The sequence below is a fragment of the Phalaenopsis equestris genome, unplaced genomic scaffold, assembly GCF_001263595.1.
Source record: "Phalaenopsis equestris unplaced genomic scaffold, ASM126359v1 Scaffold000198, whole genome shotgun sequence".
Classification (NCBI taxonomy): domain Eukaryota; kingdom Viridiplantae; phylum Streptophyta; class Magnoliopsida; order Asparagales; family Orchidaceae; genus Phalaenopsis; species Phalaenopsis equestris.
In genome coordinates this window covers 728,653-744,928 of record NW_018164640.1, presented here as the reverse complement: position 1 = coordinate 744,928, position 16,276 = coordinate 728,653, and the positions used below count along the sequence as shown (strand labels likewise).

The following is a 16,276-nucleotide window of genomic DNA, read 5'->3' as shown; positions in this document are numbered from 1 at the left end:
TTTGGTGGCATATTGTATGAACAAGTTTCAAAACCCTAACCGCGCGATTAGCACAGCCTTCGCTGATAAAACCCAGCAGCCCCATTAATTAATCGGCCAACCTTCTTTGATCGCTGTCAGCCTTGGAATTGCGCCTACGGCATTCTCAAGGACCGCTTTGATGCTCCGGAAGCCTTCTTGTCTTTCGCTTCTTCACCTCGATTCCTTTCTCATCTGAGTACCCTTTTCATCCCCCTTCTCTGCTCTGTCTTCAGAAATCTATGGCTCTTTCCTGCTCCAGATGCCAGTCTTCTTACCGCTTCAGCGGTCTTCGGACTCAGCGAATATCAACTTCTTCGGCCCCTTCATTTCTGTTTTCCCTTCCTAAGCGGGAATTGGCGAAAAGGATCTCTTCACGAAGAGATAAAAATCGAAACTTGGGACCTATCTGCATACAAGAAGGTTGTTTCTCCTTATTTCTGTGTCTATAAATTATTGTGTGGATCTATGATGTCCAATTGTTTTGTGTTTTAATTTGGGTTTCTGCTTGCCATCCATTTTAATTTGTTTAATGAACTGTTGAATTTAGATTTATTGGCAGCTGCAACTCCGGTGGCTACTAGTAAAGAGGCTGCTTTAATGAATGTTGAGAATGGCGGATTACCTTCTGTATGTTCAGATGAGTCTAGAATTAAAGCAGTTAATAGTACCAGCAGGAAGGATTTCACGGTTAGTATCACAGTGGTTGGGGCCTCTGGTGATCTAGCGAGGAAGAAAATTTTTCCTGCATTGTTTGCTCTCTTCTACGAGGATTGCCTGCCGGAGGTAATTTTGATGTTTGGGAAAGCTCCAGTTTGAATTTATGTTATTTCCATGATGTTTGTTTCTTCAAAGATTGAAGTTTTATGCTGCTTGTGCCAATATGCATGCACAGCATTTTACAATTTTTGGATATGCTAGGAGTAAGATGGCTGATGCTGAGTTAAGAACGATGGTCAGCAAGACCCTCACATGCCGCATTGATAAGAGGTGATTATATCCTCAACTCTTTTTCTGATGCAATTATTTAAAGGTTTTATTGAAGTAATTTTGTTACTGCTGTTATGAATATTGAGGTTTTGTTCGGTTTTTCTGGTTTTAAGCGAAAATTGCAGTGATAAAATGGAGCAATTCCTTCAAAGATGCTTCTACTATTCGGGTCAGTATGACTCTGAGGGAGATTTTGCAGAGTTAGGCAATAAGCTGAGGGAGCATGAGGTAATTTGTTAATAACATAAAATGTTAGCTTCCTTTGCTTCTTTTTTTTTAAGGGTAGGTGTCATTGCTTTTAGACTGTTAGATGCATCAAATTAGAGCCGTAGAGCTATTGTCATAAGGAATTATATTTGTTGTTTGCTGCATTCTAGTAATTAGTCCCTAAGTTTGTATAGCACTTTTCAGATTAGTTATTTCAAGATTTATTAGTACTAATACTCCATGTTTAGAGCTTTCTAATAATCCAGATATTGTTTTTTGTTATTCGTGTTCTTGAAAGAATTAGTTACTGTTCCCAAGCGTGAATGTCAATTACTATTGCTTCATGTCAGCTTTGCAGTTAGTGCTATAATTAATGATGAAAAATTGAACAATGAGCCAACTCACTTGGCGATTTTAGTTGCTATCTATGATTCTATAAGATGGTGATTTCTTTTTTTTTTTTTTGTATCTTTTAGTTTTTTATTTTATTGCTATCTATGATTCTATAAGATGGTGATTTCTTTTTTTTTTTTTGTATCTTTTAGTTTTTTATTTTATTTATTTTATTCTATATTGTTTTTCTTATTTAATTGTTATGTAACATATGAGTCAATCGATTATAAAGACCAATTAAATCTCCCTTGCACCCTACTCTTTGCACACCACTTGCAGCTTGGGGTTGCAATAAAAAAAAGAATTTTTGAATATTCAGAAATTTTCTGGTAATTATTTTTACTTTCTTTGATATCAAATATTTGAAAGTCGTAGTTTTGATTTGTGTGGGGAATGTGTGAATCAATTGATATACTTTGCATGTATTTCTTCCATGAACTTCATGATCACGTACAAGGCATGTCAAGTAGTTTGCCAATCTTGATTAGGGTAGTAACTTAATATTGTACCAAACTACACAATATCATAACGGCATAGCATTGCAAAATGAATCCTAAGTCTAATTTGAAAGTACTTATAGAGTTATACTTATCTTTGTGTCATAATACTGATAGACTAAATGCTATTTTCATAACACGAAAAAAATACCAATCATGTTTGCATTATGATTTATTAATTTTGTGTTACTTATCCGCCAAATAATGGTAGCTTTTTAAAACTACTACCCTGGTTACCACTATTTAAAAATGTTTGGGAATACCTTGTTTTCTCTCCCCATATTTACGTCTAAACTTCTTAAATTATATCAGAATGTCATTGAACTTGGTAAGCCATGAACGTAAAGGCGTGATAGTCATATAAAATTTTTCGTACCTGTGGATGAAATGATGACCTAGTTATGTTCAATGATGGAAAACATTTTGTAGACAGGGAAAATGACTTTATTAATCTGCCGGAGCTTTTTAATTGTTGAATCATACATTTCATCTTTATGATTATATAATTTTGACAAATTACTGGCACTAAGCTTGAATTTATCCATTGTTTATGTAGGTTGAAGGTCATTTTTTCTTGGCTAATGCATGGTGCCTCCATGCATTCAATTGTGAACATTGGTTCTTTCTTAGTGCTTTTTTGGGTTCCCTAATGTTGTGCATATTAAGAAAAGACAACTGGACAATTTTGCATATTATGAAACATGCAAGCCATGGATAACTATAAGACCTTGTGAGGATTTAATTAATTAAAATTTTGAATTGCATTGCATTGATTGATTTGACTGGTAGTTTGAATTTTAGTTTATCACCATCAATTCGTTGGTTATACTGCTCATGACACTTGATGATATAATTTTTACACTCAATCCTTTTGGAGTGCGTTATTGCCAGTATTGGTTGAGTGTAATAAAGTCTACATTTTCAAATCTATGTTGGTTGCAGTAGCAAATATATCTAGATTCTAGATTACATTCTATGAACATTTTTATTTTAATCATTCAAAAGAAGTCACAAAAGTCTGGCATTTGTCTAATTCATTTCTGAGCATTCATATAGCCAATGATTAATTTTTTTTAAATAAATAGAAAAAAAAAGAAAAAAAATCCAAACACTCATTACATCAATGTTTTTTCACTGATAGCTTCTCTAGAGAGAGAATCGTAAATGAATTTCTCATTGTTCAAGTTGTATGCAGGCTGGGAGAATCTCAAATCGCTTATTCTATCTGTCTGTCCCTCCAAATATATTCATAGACGTGGTAAAATGTGCCAGTAGGTCAGCTTCTTCATTGAATGGCTGGACAAGGGTGATTGTTGAAAAGCCCTTTGGACGTGACTCCGAATCTTCTGCTGCATTGACAAGAAACCTTAAACTTTATTTGGAGGAAGATCAGATTTTCAGGTAGTATTTGTCACCCAATTTTATGGTAATTTTTTCCTCTTGCAGTTTTGTACGATATGCTCAAATAATGACATTTATTGTTTTTCAGAATTGATCACTACCTAGGAAAAGAACTTGTTGAAAACCTCTCTGTTTTAAGATTTTCGAATTTGGTTTTTGAACCTTTGTGGTCGAGGCAGTACATCCGAAATGTACAGTTGATTTTTTCCGAGGATTTCGGCACCGAAGGCCGAGGAGGGTAGGTGTTATTTACTTTTTAAGTTTAGCAGTTTTTATTACATTTGTGGAAATAATGGAGTTTTACTCAAGTACTCATGCAGATACTTTGACAACTATGGTATAATCAGAGACATAATGCAAAATCATCTCCTCCAAATACTGGCTTTGTTTACCATGGAAACGCCTGTCAGCCTAGATGCAGAGGACATACGAAATGAGAAGGTTCAGGCCTTATACTGCTGTTAATTTAATCATCATCTACATATGCACTGATCTTGTTATTTAATGATTTGTTGGGAAGTTAAGCCCATCTGCTAGCATTTATTATAATTTTTTTATTTATTTTAGGTGAAAGTTCTTCGTTCCATGAGACCACTACAGTTAGATAACGTTGTAATTGGGCAGTACAAAAGCCATAAAAAAGGTGGGGTTACTTATCCGGCCTATACAGATGATAAGACGGTACCAAAGGATAGTCTTACACCAACATTTGCTGCTGCTGCTTTATTTATTGATAATGCGAGATGGGATGGGGTACCCTTTCTTATGAAAGCGGGCAAGGCATTGCATACAAAACGGTATCTTCATTGGGATTTACATATATACCGTAAAATTTTATGCATTTACATATCAACACTTAAAAAAATTTTATATTTATTTATATAACATTTTAGAGTTAACATATGCATGGCACGATATAGTTATCAATGTTTAGGTGTCTGATATGTGGATACATAAGAATTGTGTTTTCATCTGTTGTTAATACTGTATATGATGTTGGTTGGTGTTTTAAATATGCAGAGCAGAGATAAGAGTACAATTCAGGCATGTTCCTGGAAATTTATACAAGAGGAGTTTTGGTACAGATCTTGATCGAGCTACAAATGAACTTGTTATTCGTGTGCAGCCTGATGAAGCCATTTACTTGAAAATCAATAACAAACTCCCTGGTTTGGGAATGAGATTAGATCGTAGTAACTTGAATCTACACTATGCAGCAAGGTAAAAGAAAATTTCAGTTCAGTTCCTCAATTTTTAATTTAAATCATATCACGGAAAAATCTATTGTTAACCAGTAGATGCTATACTTGATTTTCATAAAGAACTTCAACATGGACGGAAAAATCTATTGTTAACCAGTATTAATGGTATCCAAGCCTTTCCAAACTTAAAAAACATTGGCATCATCCATTGATATCCCACTATTTTCCTACAATTGCCCAGCAGTTTCAGCGACCTTGCATCTCTGCATTCTCAATTTGTTCTCATGCCCATTACATTATTTCTCTTGAATCTAATGTTTCCCAAGGCTAATTTTGAACCAAATGACACCATAGATAGTCGTGAGATTGCAATATATATTTGTTCATGCTACCCAATAATAGCTTCTGCTGAGACCGGAATCCAATAAGAAATAGCAAAGAAATAGGATAGGTTGTTTTCAAATGGTGGTTTTGCAGCTAAAAATCACCATTGACAAATGCTTTCGATGTAAAATGTTTATAATTTTTTTGCTGTGCATGTGATCGGCAATTAAAATAACATACAAGGATACATAGCCACCATGTGCATTTTGAGTATCAAAGTCCAAATTTGGTTTGGTTCTTCAACTTTTCCGTGAGGGTACATTTTAGTTCATTAGTGACATAGTATCTAAAAACTTGTGGTTGATTAGCTCAATGAGTCAACTTTATCGATAAGGGTTCGTGGCCTAGTAGTTAGAAGAGAGTTGTTTCTCTAAGATCAAGAGCTCAAGTCACATTAATTGCTCACTATTTCCCAAAAAAAATAAGTTTTTTTCTTAATATTCTTTTTATCTTACAATTAAATGTATGACCTTAAAATTTGTAACATAAGAATTCTTATTTTGCTTCTATAACAAAAGTCAATGCCTTAAAATGATTATTTTTGGATCATCCAGGAACATTTGTTTTACTTTTAGGGGAGCATCAAAGCGAAACAAAAAGAAAAACAAAAAGCATTCAAGAAAGAAACCAAATTGACCATAAATTAGATTTCGTGGGAAGATGAGGAAGGTAGGTTTAAGGCATCCTTTTGAGATGCCAATGCCTTGGCAATGCAGGCATTAAGATGAAGTGACACATGGGCACCTTAGACCTTTTAGGCAACTCATTTTAAAAACTTTACTAGGTTGGAATATCTAAATAGTGTCTTTGGCAACAAATGTCTCATAAAAGTATAGTTCTAATATAAGGTAATTTGATAACTTTATTGATTTATATATTTTTTTACTTGAAGAAAAAATAATGATATGTAATTAATTGATTCGTTTGGACCTGTTAAGAATAAAATAAATAAAGAATTTTTACATACATAGCACCTAAAACATCCATATTTACATGTCACTCAATTTTTTTTCATTTGCATATTTAGCATGCAAATGCAGTTAAAAGGCTAAATTTAACCCTTCGTTTCTCTACGTCATATTTGGCACTAAAGAACTCAGTGGCCAAACAGGTCCAGGAAAGTAGACGGAAAGAAAACGAGCGACATGCAAAAAATCTGTTATATTTGTGTGCTGAATATGATGAGCAGAGCGAGGCACGAAACTTTGTTTATTTTCACTTTGTCGAGTTGGGAGATGGCGTGCGTCGAAGGGACTTTTGCCTCGCTCCCCTCATCTTCTTCCTCGCAACAATTTCAGATTCCCGACGTTTTGCTCTTTCTCACATGGTGGTTGCTTTATATAGATTAAATATAGTATTCTTTTTCTCTATTTTAATTAATATCTTATCATCTTCTTTTTCTTCTCTTTCTTAGTCACTTCTCCTATGAATGATTGCATCCCATGCCGCTTTCCCAAGAAAAATCAGATGTGTTCGGTGGATGTTTGCCTTCATATTTATCGTAAGTAGAGCCCTCCATCCTTTAAATTTTCAGGGCTCGAGTTTGTTGCCTCTTCATTTTCTCCTTGGGCTTCCATAGCGCAAGCTTCTTTTTTATCTTCAAAGTTTCTTAGGTTTAGGTTTTTATGCTTTCCAATTTATACCCATTACTCTCAATCTCTATTTTAGATGCCATAGTCGTGCAATTTTTGCTGGTGATGGAAATTCAAATTTATTCTCTAGGGATTTTTTTTTTTTACTTTTTTCCTACTTTTTGTTGATGGGAATTGCCGAGCCTGGGGAAGATAAACAAGTGTTGCTCGATCTCCTTGGGGAGATGCTACATGGCCACTCGTTGAACTGGAGAGAAGAAACATTTGTGTGTAGAAATTGGAGAGGAGTGATCTGCAGTCAATTTCTTTCTTGCATGGATCTAGCTTAGGCTTCAATGGTTAAATACCTTTGAATACTGTCCACGTAGTCACCGGGCTCCTCATTTTGAGTCTTCATGCCAGTGGCAGATTTCTTCATTTTTAACGCTCCAAGAGGGCTACACCTTCATCTCAATGAATTCTCCGGCTCTCTTTGATCTAAATTTTTTTATCTCAGAAGAATCTCAGGATGTTGGATCTCTTTTATAGTAATTTCAATGGGAGCATTCCCCTTCCATCTCCAATCTTACTTAACTGGCCGCTTTAAATCTCTCCTAGAACTCTTTATTGCGAAACACAAAAATTTCTTTAAGAAATTGGAACGAAAGAAAGTGAGAGTTTGGGCATGGGGTTTTTTAGTGACAAATATGTAGAGAAATGATGGGTTAAATTCAGGCTATTAGCTTTAGATTTGGTGCTAAATGTATAAGTAAAAAGATTTAGTGCGACGTGTGATTAGGAATAGTTTAAAGCTACGTATCTAAAATCCAATTATTAAACCAAACCAAGTCATGCTCAAAATCAAACTGACCAAATAAGATATACAACTAAACCAAATTGAACTAACCAAATTGAATCGAAATATAATTTGATTTATTCAGTTCGATTGTGATTTAACAAAATTTTGAAATCCTAATGAGATGTATGCATTTGATCAGTTCGGATCAACTGAATTCATATTACTATAATATAATTCATAGTTTGGATTTAACTTTTTATCCAACCCGATCAAATAACCAAACTTTAAATGCCCTTAGTTTAGAATAAAAAAAATCAAACTGTAATTTCATAAAGTGAACCAAATTAATCAAATATGTTTGGCTCTTTGTTTTTTGGTTCAAACCAATTAATGAGCTCCCCTAAGAAAAGATATAAATTTAAATTTTATGAAATTGTTAGATAAAATTTTAATGAAGTTTTTTTTTTTCTTGAAGTAAAATTGAGTTAGCTTTGATGAAATAATTGAGCTAGCTTTGAATAAGGTAAAATCTGTGTGATGTTTATTGAGGTTTGGAGATATTTAGTTTATTTGGAGTAGTTTAATTAACCCTTTTAATAAAATCCTATAAACTTAAAAATGTTAAATGAATGTATAAATAACTAAAGTCGCTTATAAAAGAAATTTTGAATAAAGTAACTTGGTGAATAGTAATTGTAAATGGCATAATTTTAATAGCTCTTTTTTTCTTAGAATGGTGAGAAGTGAATTAATTTGTGAAACTTATTAAAAATTTACGACTTAGAATTAGTTGGATAAAGATTAGGATTATCATATTCAATTTAATGGATTTGAAGTTATAAGTTATGAATCAAATAATGGAAGATCGAGTATTATGCGGGTGTTTTATAGATTTAAATATCTTAATTCTATTATGTAAAAGAATAATGATATAGATGGTGATGTAACTTTTGAGTTGAAGTTTGATGGTTAAAAGAGTTAACAATATAGTTCTTATGGCGCCTATAGATTATTATGCAATAAGAGAGTGATAGGGAACTTAAAAGTTAATTTTATTAAAATGCACTAAGATCAACCGTGTTAAATGGTCAAATTGTTGGGGAAATAAAAAAAGTTATGTATGGTATAGTTAATAGAAAGGTAAGCATTTAGATAAACTAGATAAATAAAGTTGGGATATGATCTTATGTTGAAGAGAAAATGAGAGTTACACCTATTTAAGTGAAGTTAATTAAAAATAGACATGACTTGTGTAAGCTTAAATTAACACCCTATATGAATGATTAAGGGTCATTCATAAGGTTGGTCCTAAATAGCTGGATAATGGTAATGATTGTTTTTTTATTTATGTGTTATAATATCCTTAATGTTTTTAATCATCATATTTCTATTTCAAGAACTTCATCGTTGTTCATTTATGTTAGTTTTCTTCTTTTATCTAGTCATCATATTGATACGAAACATAATAGTTTTTCACATAAATTAGAACAAAAAAATATTTTATTTCAACTGCACCAAGCAACACAACTCAAATACATAAAAATAAGCACCTATAATTTGAGATGGGGGTGATCTCTCCCAAACCCTAACACCTACGATTCGAGAGGTAGGCGATTTCTCCCATAAATTGTAACTCTAAGACTCAGGATAACAATCTCATCTTAAGCCGAAACATATTAACCCTATTTGTACCCCACAATAATAACTTACAAATGACTAAATTGTCTTTTCATTCTTGCGCCTAAAATAAGTCTTCTAGTTATTTGCAGGCTCGGCGTTGATGTAATATTACAACCATCCCAAAAATACATCGTCTCAAGGTGAAAAAAAATTGTTGTTGGAACAAATTGTTTAGCTCCTCATAAACTTACTTGAGTTTAGCTCTCGTCGTCAGTACTTAATTGAAATAAGTGATAAATCGTTGATATTGATGAGGACTGTGTCTAATCCATAGCCTAAAGCATCCATCTCATAATAAAAGGTTGGTTGAAATAAGGTAACACTAGCATCAGTACACTCATCATGACATTCTTTAACTTCTTGAAAGCCTGGGTCATCGCTTTCCACCACTAAAAGTTTTCTTTCTTCAAATTCTCTGTCAATTTCCACACAATCGAATTACAACCTTACACGAACTTCCGATGATATAATGTAAGTTCTAGAAATCTTCTCAATCCCTTTAAGGTCTTTGATGATAGCCACTTCGACATAGCCATGCACAAACTAAGGTAACTGCGAAACTATACCATCTTGTTTCCCTCCTGAAAACTCTGCATTTTCAAAATCAATCCCTTACAAAATCTCATGCTCTTCTCCACCTATCTCGTTCCCATCATTACTCTTGAATCTTCTTTCGCCCAGAAGGTTGTCATAGCAAAAGACACCGATGCGGTTAGATGCAGCTGTCCATCGGGATCCCACTCAACATGGTTCCCTATTCAAAGTCAAATTTCTTCAAAGCGATCTTCTCCGCACCAAAATTGCACTCCATCCATTTCCGTTTGCTGCCACTCGTTTCAAACCTACATGTCGCGTCATTCTCTCTAGATGTTGCCGCTTGAATCCGCTCCCGACTCCTTTTATCAATCCCGCCTACTTTCATTCATTCCAGCCATTCGGATGTTGCACTATTCTTCTAAGTGTTGTTAGTCGAGTTCGCTTCTGACTCTTTCATTTGATCCTAACTTCTATTTGTTTGAGCTGTCCGGATGTCATGTCATTCCTTCCACGTACTGCCTCTCAAGTTTACTTTCAATTCCTTCGCTTGATCCTGCAGCTCCAAATCCGTCTAAGGCAATAATGTTGTCTTAATGCCGTACAATCTTTCTAATTGCTCCTACTCATTTCCGTTCCCGACGCATTAGTTCGATCTCCCGGCGGGCAGTGGTAGGTTTGTGTGAAACTCCACAATCTTCTTTATTTTTTCTAGAACCATAAATCAACCCTCAATGGATGAGAATGACTCCTCCGTGGCTTTAAAATGCTCGTTCATTTTAGGTATGGTTTGACTCAACTCACAGTCAAAATTATCTTCTAGAGTATCTACAGTTTTAGAATTCCTTTATGCCGCAATTCTGCTTCCCAGTTGTCTCAAATCACGACTGAATCTCACTGTCTCACAAAACTAGCGATTGTATTGCTCAATCCCGTACGATTGGAGGGGGGTGGGAAGAGTTGGCGATGAAAGATGTAATCTCGTCATTTCGCCTTGCTAGCTCTTATCGAGATTGTATCCAACAAAAGCTGCGAATGCATGTCGCAATTCTGTCGGTCTTCCCAATTTGCTCGGATCACGAATAACGCTAAGCAACAAAACTCAAATACGTAAATATAAGCACCTACAATATGAGAGGTAGGCAATCTCTCTCAAAACCTAACCCTAACACCTATAATTTGAGAGACGGGCGATCTCTCCCTAACTTTAACTCAAGACTCAAGATAACAATCTCATCAAAACCCTAACCCTAAGCATATTAGCCCTATTCATACCACACAATAATAACTAACAATTTTCTAAATTAGCCCTATTTATGCCTTACTAAATTGCCTTTTTTGCATTGCACCAAAAATAAGTCTTCATATTATTTGGTTGGCCCGACATCAATGTAACACATTTATATTTGTGATCAACTTTTTAAATCGCTGCTGTATTTCAACCTTTTTAGTCTTGTCTATTGTGAGTGTTGATTTTACTATTTAGCTATATTTTGGTGATGATGCAATTTCTCAATTTTGTAGTTGCAAATTAAATAACAGCATGTTTTAGGTTCAACTTTAATCTGCCACCCTGTAACCTACCCTCCTATCGGTCTTTGTTGTGCCCATGCTTTATATTAATAACAAACTTCATTGATTGGATATTCATAATTAACATAGAAGTTATTTGTTTGGGTAACCTTGATGTAAAGCTATTTGCATGCAAAATTCTTCAATTTTTTTAAATAAAATTGGTAAAGTATAGTTAACTTTATTTTTCACATCCTTTAATAAAGCAGATGTGAAATAGTTACAACTATATAGAAAAGAATTTACATAATATTAAATTTCTATACAACAAAAACGTAGCAATATATATATTTTATGTTGTTATAGTTATTGTGACATTCTGTCATACCGTTATTAACTATTGTTATGGCATAGTTTTGTGTGGAGTGTCTTTTTGAATAGGTAGAAACAATTGTAGATCAAAGATAACATGACTTCAATTTTGTACAAACTTAAATAAGCATATCATGCAATACTATGTAAAAAAATGAATCGAGGAGGATTTATGAATGTGGTCTATATTTGTTGGGATGAGATCAATGAACATGATGATAAGACATTGTTTTTTTTTTTTTCTAATTTGCTTCTATTTAGATTTATTATGTTATACCTATTTAGTTTTGCTTTTCATTCGATACGCTATTGTTTATTTTAGTGTATGTCGAGGTTGGATTGGTTTTGTTGATATTGAAGGAAGTGAGGATCCTTAGTCTGAACCTAATTGTTTTGGTTTGGCCTAATAAATCCTTCTCTCTTCATTCTCTGAGTTATTGAGTTAAATATTTGCTAGCTTTTATGCGCCATTTTAGCGATATTATCTTTGATTTGTCTTATTATCCATATCAAACTTTCCACATTGCTTATATCTACTTATCATATTGATCAATCTTCTGTGTTTCATTGTATCTCAAATCATTTAATTTTTTTTTTTAAGAAAATTAAGGCTGCTCCTATTGTCTCTTTCATAATTAGCTCTTTCATCTTTCCTAGTCTGGTTATCCATGAAGCACAGATACAACTACGGAGAAATGAATATGACATGATACAAATACGATGATATTGTATAATTTAAAAAGTACAATACATCATGCCATAAACATATTTTATACACGATATAAAATATATAATTTTCTTTTATTCTCTACTAAAGACATCATATGATGAAGTATAGAATCATAAAAGAAACTTATATTGATAAAAAAAATTAAAATGATTAATCTCAGAAGAAACGAAATTTTTTGGCCAACAAGCAATAAATAGTTTTTTCAATATCGATATTACTTTCCAATTGTCAAAAAGTCTCCCAAAAAATTAAATCCAATTTTATCCTCAAAATGATTGAAGAAAAATGTGCCTACATGAGCATAATTAATTAGTGTTAGCACACTCTATTTTAGGTTCATCATTAGTGTTGATGTTCTTGCCCTATTTGATAGCAATTCCACTTTCATTTTAAAAAACTAATTACTAAGATAGCTCATCAGGTGCTACTTCAAATATTCAAATATCATCCATTATATTTAATGTATCTCCTTAGATATTCCACAATATAGTCTTCCCTTGAGTAGGGCTACTTCTATATTGAAAACAATGATTAGCATGCACAAATACTAAATATTTGATTAAAGGGTATGCACTTTAATTTATTTCCGATTAAGAAGAGAAACCTGGTAGAGCCAACAATTTAAAACCTAAACTTAATTAATGTCATAAATTATCCACAAAAAATTTTCATTCATAGTCTCTAAAGCTATTTAGCTTCGAAGTATGTACGTGAACAAAACAGGACGTGGACGGGACAATGTAACATAATTGCAAAAAAAATGACATAATGCATCATTTTTATATTTAATATATTATTAATAAGAAATATATTTTACCATAATTATAATACAATGCAAGCAAGACAGTTTGACTGCAACAAATCAAAACAATTGGCATTTCATTATCTTCGTTTTAAATGTGTAAATATGGAGATGGTCGAGGGGGTACTAGGATTAGGGACCTATTGGAATCATGATAAGTTTGGCCGAGATAGTTCAACTATATAGAAATGATGAAAATCATGACAATATTCTTACCTTCCACTTTAGCTTTATATCCTTGTTCTTGGTAGTGCATGGGGAGAGTGGCTTTCGCTTCGAGTTTGTAGGCGGGGAAATGCCTTTGACTTCAAGGAAAAGGGTGAAATACAACATTGGTGTGAGACACAATGTGAGATGGGAATGCATCTTCGTCTTTAGCTTTTTGTTTCAACCTTGAAGCTTGGAAAGATGCAACACAAGGTGGAGATTCATCTTCATCATCATAATTCAGAATTGAGATCAAGGATGCATCGTTGTCTTTTGTTTTGTCTGCTTATCACGTCTTCAAACTTTGTTTTTGTATCTTGACTTCGAAAAGGACATGAAATGTATTAAGTTAGGACAATTCTTAGTCTTGATTACTATTTACAGCGCCTGCTGTTGTGTATCAAATTGTATCCCACTATGTCAAAGAACATGCATGCTCCATGTTCTAACATGTTCCATATGTGTTAGAGCTCAAATTTTCAAGAAAAAAGTTGTTGTAGGTTATGATATGTCAGGCACATGTCGAGGTGCATTGGAACCATGTTTGACGTCAGGGAAGAGGAGGTCGGAGAAGAATTAGCGCAAGAATAACCAAGAAAGTACTTTGAAACAAAAAAGAATAACAAAACAAAGACGAGATGTACTAATTAAATAAAAGATGCAAGGTACAAGAGTTTCCTACCCTCACAATAAATCAGAATATATAAATCACTACTCGAAGGATTGACGAAGGGAAAAAAAATCCAGGATGTCACCATTAACGATGGAAGGATACAGTTGTCATTACCCAACACTGTGGATACAAACTCGTTCCCATTTGAGAACCACAAATGGGAGCAGAAACCCTCACAACTCAAATGAATAAAAGACCGCATAATACAATAAGTGAATACATTTATAATCAAACAAATGACTGAAACCCTAATAAAAGCAAACAGACGAAAATAGCCTTACTAATATATTGACCCACAACTTAACTCAAATTAATTCACTCCGTGTCAATGTCCATGTTTGACATTTGTCCAACGTGGACATGCCATATAGAAGGGTCCATATTTCATAGTTATGGAGCATGAACAACAAAAACAACATTTGAATCCAAAGAAAGATGTAACTCTAAATTAATCATTAATCTAACTTCTCTATTGAGAAAAATCCTTTTAGTCATTTATTTCTATCATTTGTTATATCCATGTCTTTATATGCAGCAGTATGATGTATAGTTTTACTTATCCAAGAATAATTGTAGTATTTAACAAAAGAACGCATCTAATCCCTTATTGTCAATAAATGATCTCTATTTGTATGAGTTGCTTTAACATGTCATATATCAGCTCTATACAAATAATAATATAATCTATGTTATCCTGTTATATATGATTTTAACATTTCCAATTTTATTTTTTTATTTGAGTTTCCCTTATCAATGCTACTCACTTTCTTTAAAGATTGGCAAGCGATAAATCTCGAACTACATGGCTTGAACCTACGACCTCATAAAAACAATCTTCTTCAATTAATGGGCCATGGGTGCTTATGTTGCTATTACTCCCAAGCCTTTTTACTTATATTTTTATTCTGAATAACCGTAAAGAAAAAATATGTTTGTGATTTGCTTTGCTTTGCACTTATTTCTGGTGCCGGAGCAATTGTTTTGTTTAGCATATTAAGAACTTGATGGTCTTAATTGTAGAAAACTGGATCTTATCCTTGATCTCTTAAATTCGAGACAAGTTCATTATTTTTATGCCCTTGCCTTTTTTATAATAATTTGAGGGCAAGTATTTTGTCTGATGAACTTCTTACTAAATATTGGAGGAATAATCTAAATAGAACTAACATACTACCCTTTCAAATGAACTACACATATGTGAAAAACCGAACCATTAGGCTTTTGACATTTCATTTCTAAAAAAATTGTTACTTTTATGAAGCTTTTCAAAATTTGAGTGGATTATTTGTATTAATATGCAAAAATTCTTTTTTTTAAACAACAACAACAACAGCAAGCCTTTTTTTTTTTTTTTTCCATTGTGTACTGTTGATATTTTCATTTAATTCTAATAGATTCAGATCATTTTTTATACAATATGCCCAAGTTTTTTTTAGGTCTACCTATACCTTTCTTAACTTAAGTTAAATCTAAAGCATACACTCCCAATCGGATCATCAGATGCCTGGCATTTAATATGATTAAGTCACCGAAGACTACTCTCTAACCTTGTATGTCACTGGAGCAGCACCAACCCTTTTCATGGATTTTTTGTTTCTTTTTTTTTTTTTTTGAGTCTTGACTATTTTTTGTTATTATCAGATACTCTAGAGAGATACCAGATGCCTATGAAAGGCTTCTCCTTGATGCGATCGAAGGGGAAAGAAGACTTTTCATCAGATCTGATGAGCTTGATGCTGCTTGGGCGCTGTTCACTCCTCTTCTGAAAGATCTGGAAGAGAAGAAGATTGCTCCGGAGCTCTATCCTTATGGCAGCAGAGGACCTGTAGGCGCCCATTATCTGGCTGCAAATTATAATGTTCGGTGGGGCGATCTGAGCTCAGAACACTGAGCTCTGCTTAATTGTAGCTCTTCAATTTGTTGCAGATATTCTGCAGTTAGATTAAAGATTAAAATAAGATCTGTTCCGATTCAATTGGTGTTTTTAAGATATTAGCAGAGGAAAGTAATTGTTCTAAGTTCTATTCTGATATATTATGCAACCTCTTATTTGAGCATTGTAACTTGTTTTAGAAATTTATGCTTATGATGGGAGAAGGTGATGAAGATAATTTTGTACATCTTTCATGGGCACATGTGAATATAGATTCTTTATATCATTATTGTTAATTTATTTATTTTTACAGATTTGTTTGAAAATAGACATTCAAGTTGTATTATGTCAATGCTTTAACAATGATTAAGCAATTGATGACTGCTAAGTGGTATGTAGAGGTTTGGATTGTATTTTGCTCTAAAATTGTT

At 33.4% G+C, this 16,276-nt stretch overlaps 1 protein-coding gene across 1 annotated transcript; it reads left to right on the top strand.

Moving 5' to 3' along the window:
* Positions 1-16,134, top strand: LOC110022592 (glucose-6-phosphate 1-dehydrogenase, chloroplastic-like). The gene is made up of 10 exons (XM_020721624.1): positions 1-441; positions 569-804; positions 914-1,008; positions 1,122-1,236; positions 3,301-3,506; positions 3,595-3,744; positions 3,827-3,947; positions 4,074-4,303; positions 4,527-4,727; positions 15,614-16,134. The coding sequence occupies exons 1-10, from the start codon at positions 261-263 to the stop codon at positions 15,861-15,863; spliced, it is 1,785 nt and encodes a 594-aa protein (XP_020577283.1). The 5' UTR covers positions 1-260; the 3' UTR covers positions 15,864-16,134.
* Positions 16,135-16,276: the final 142 nt, after the last annotated feature.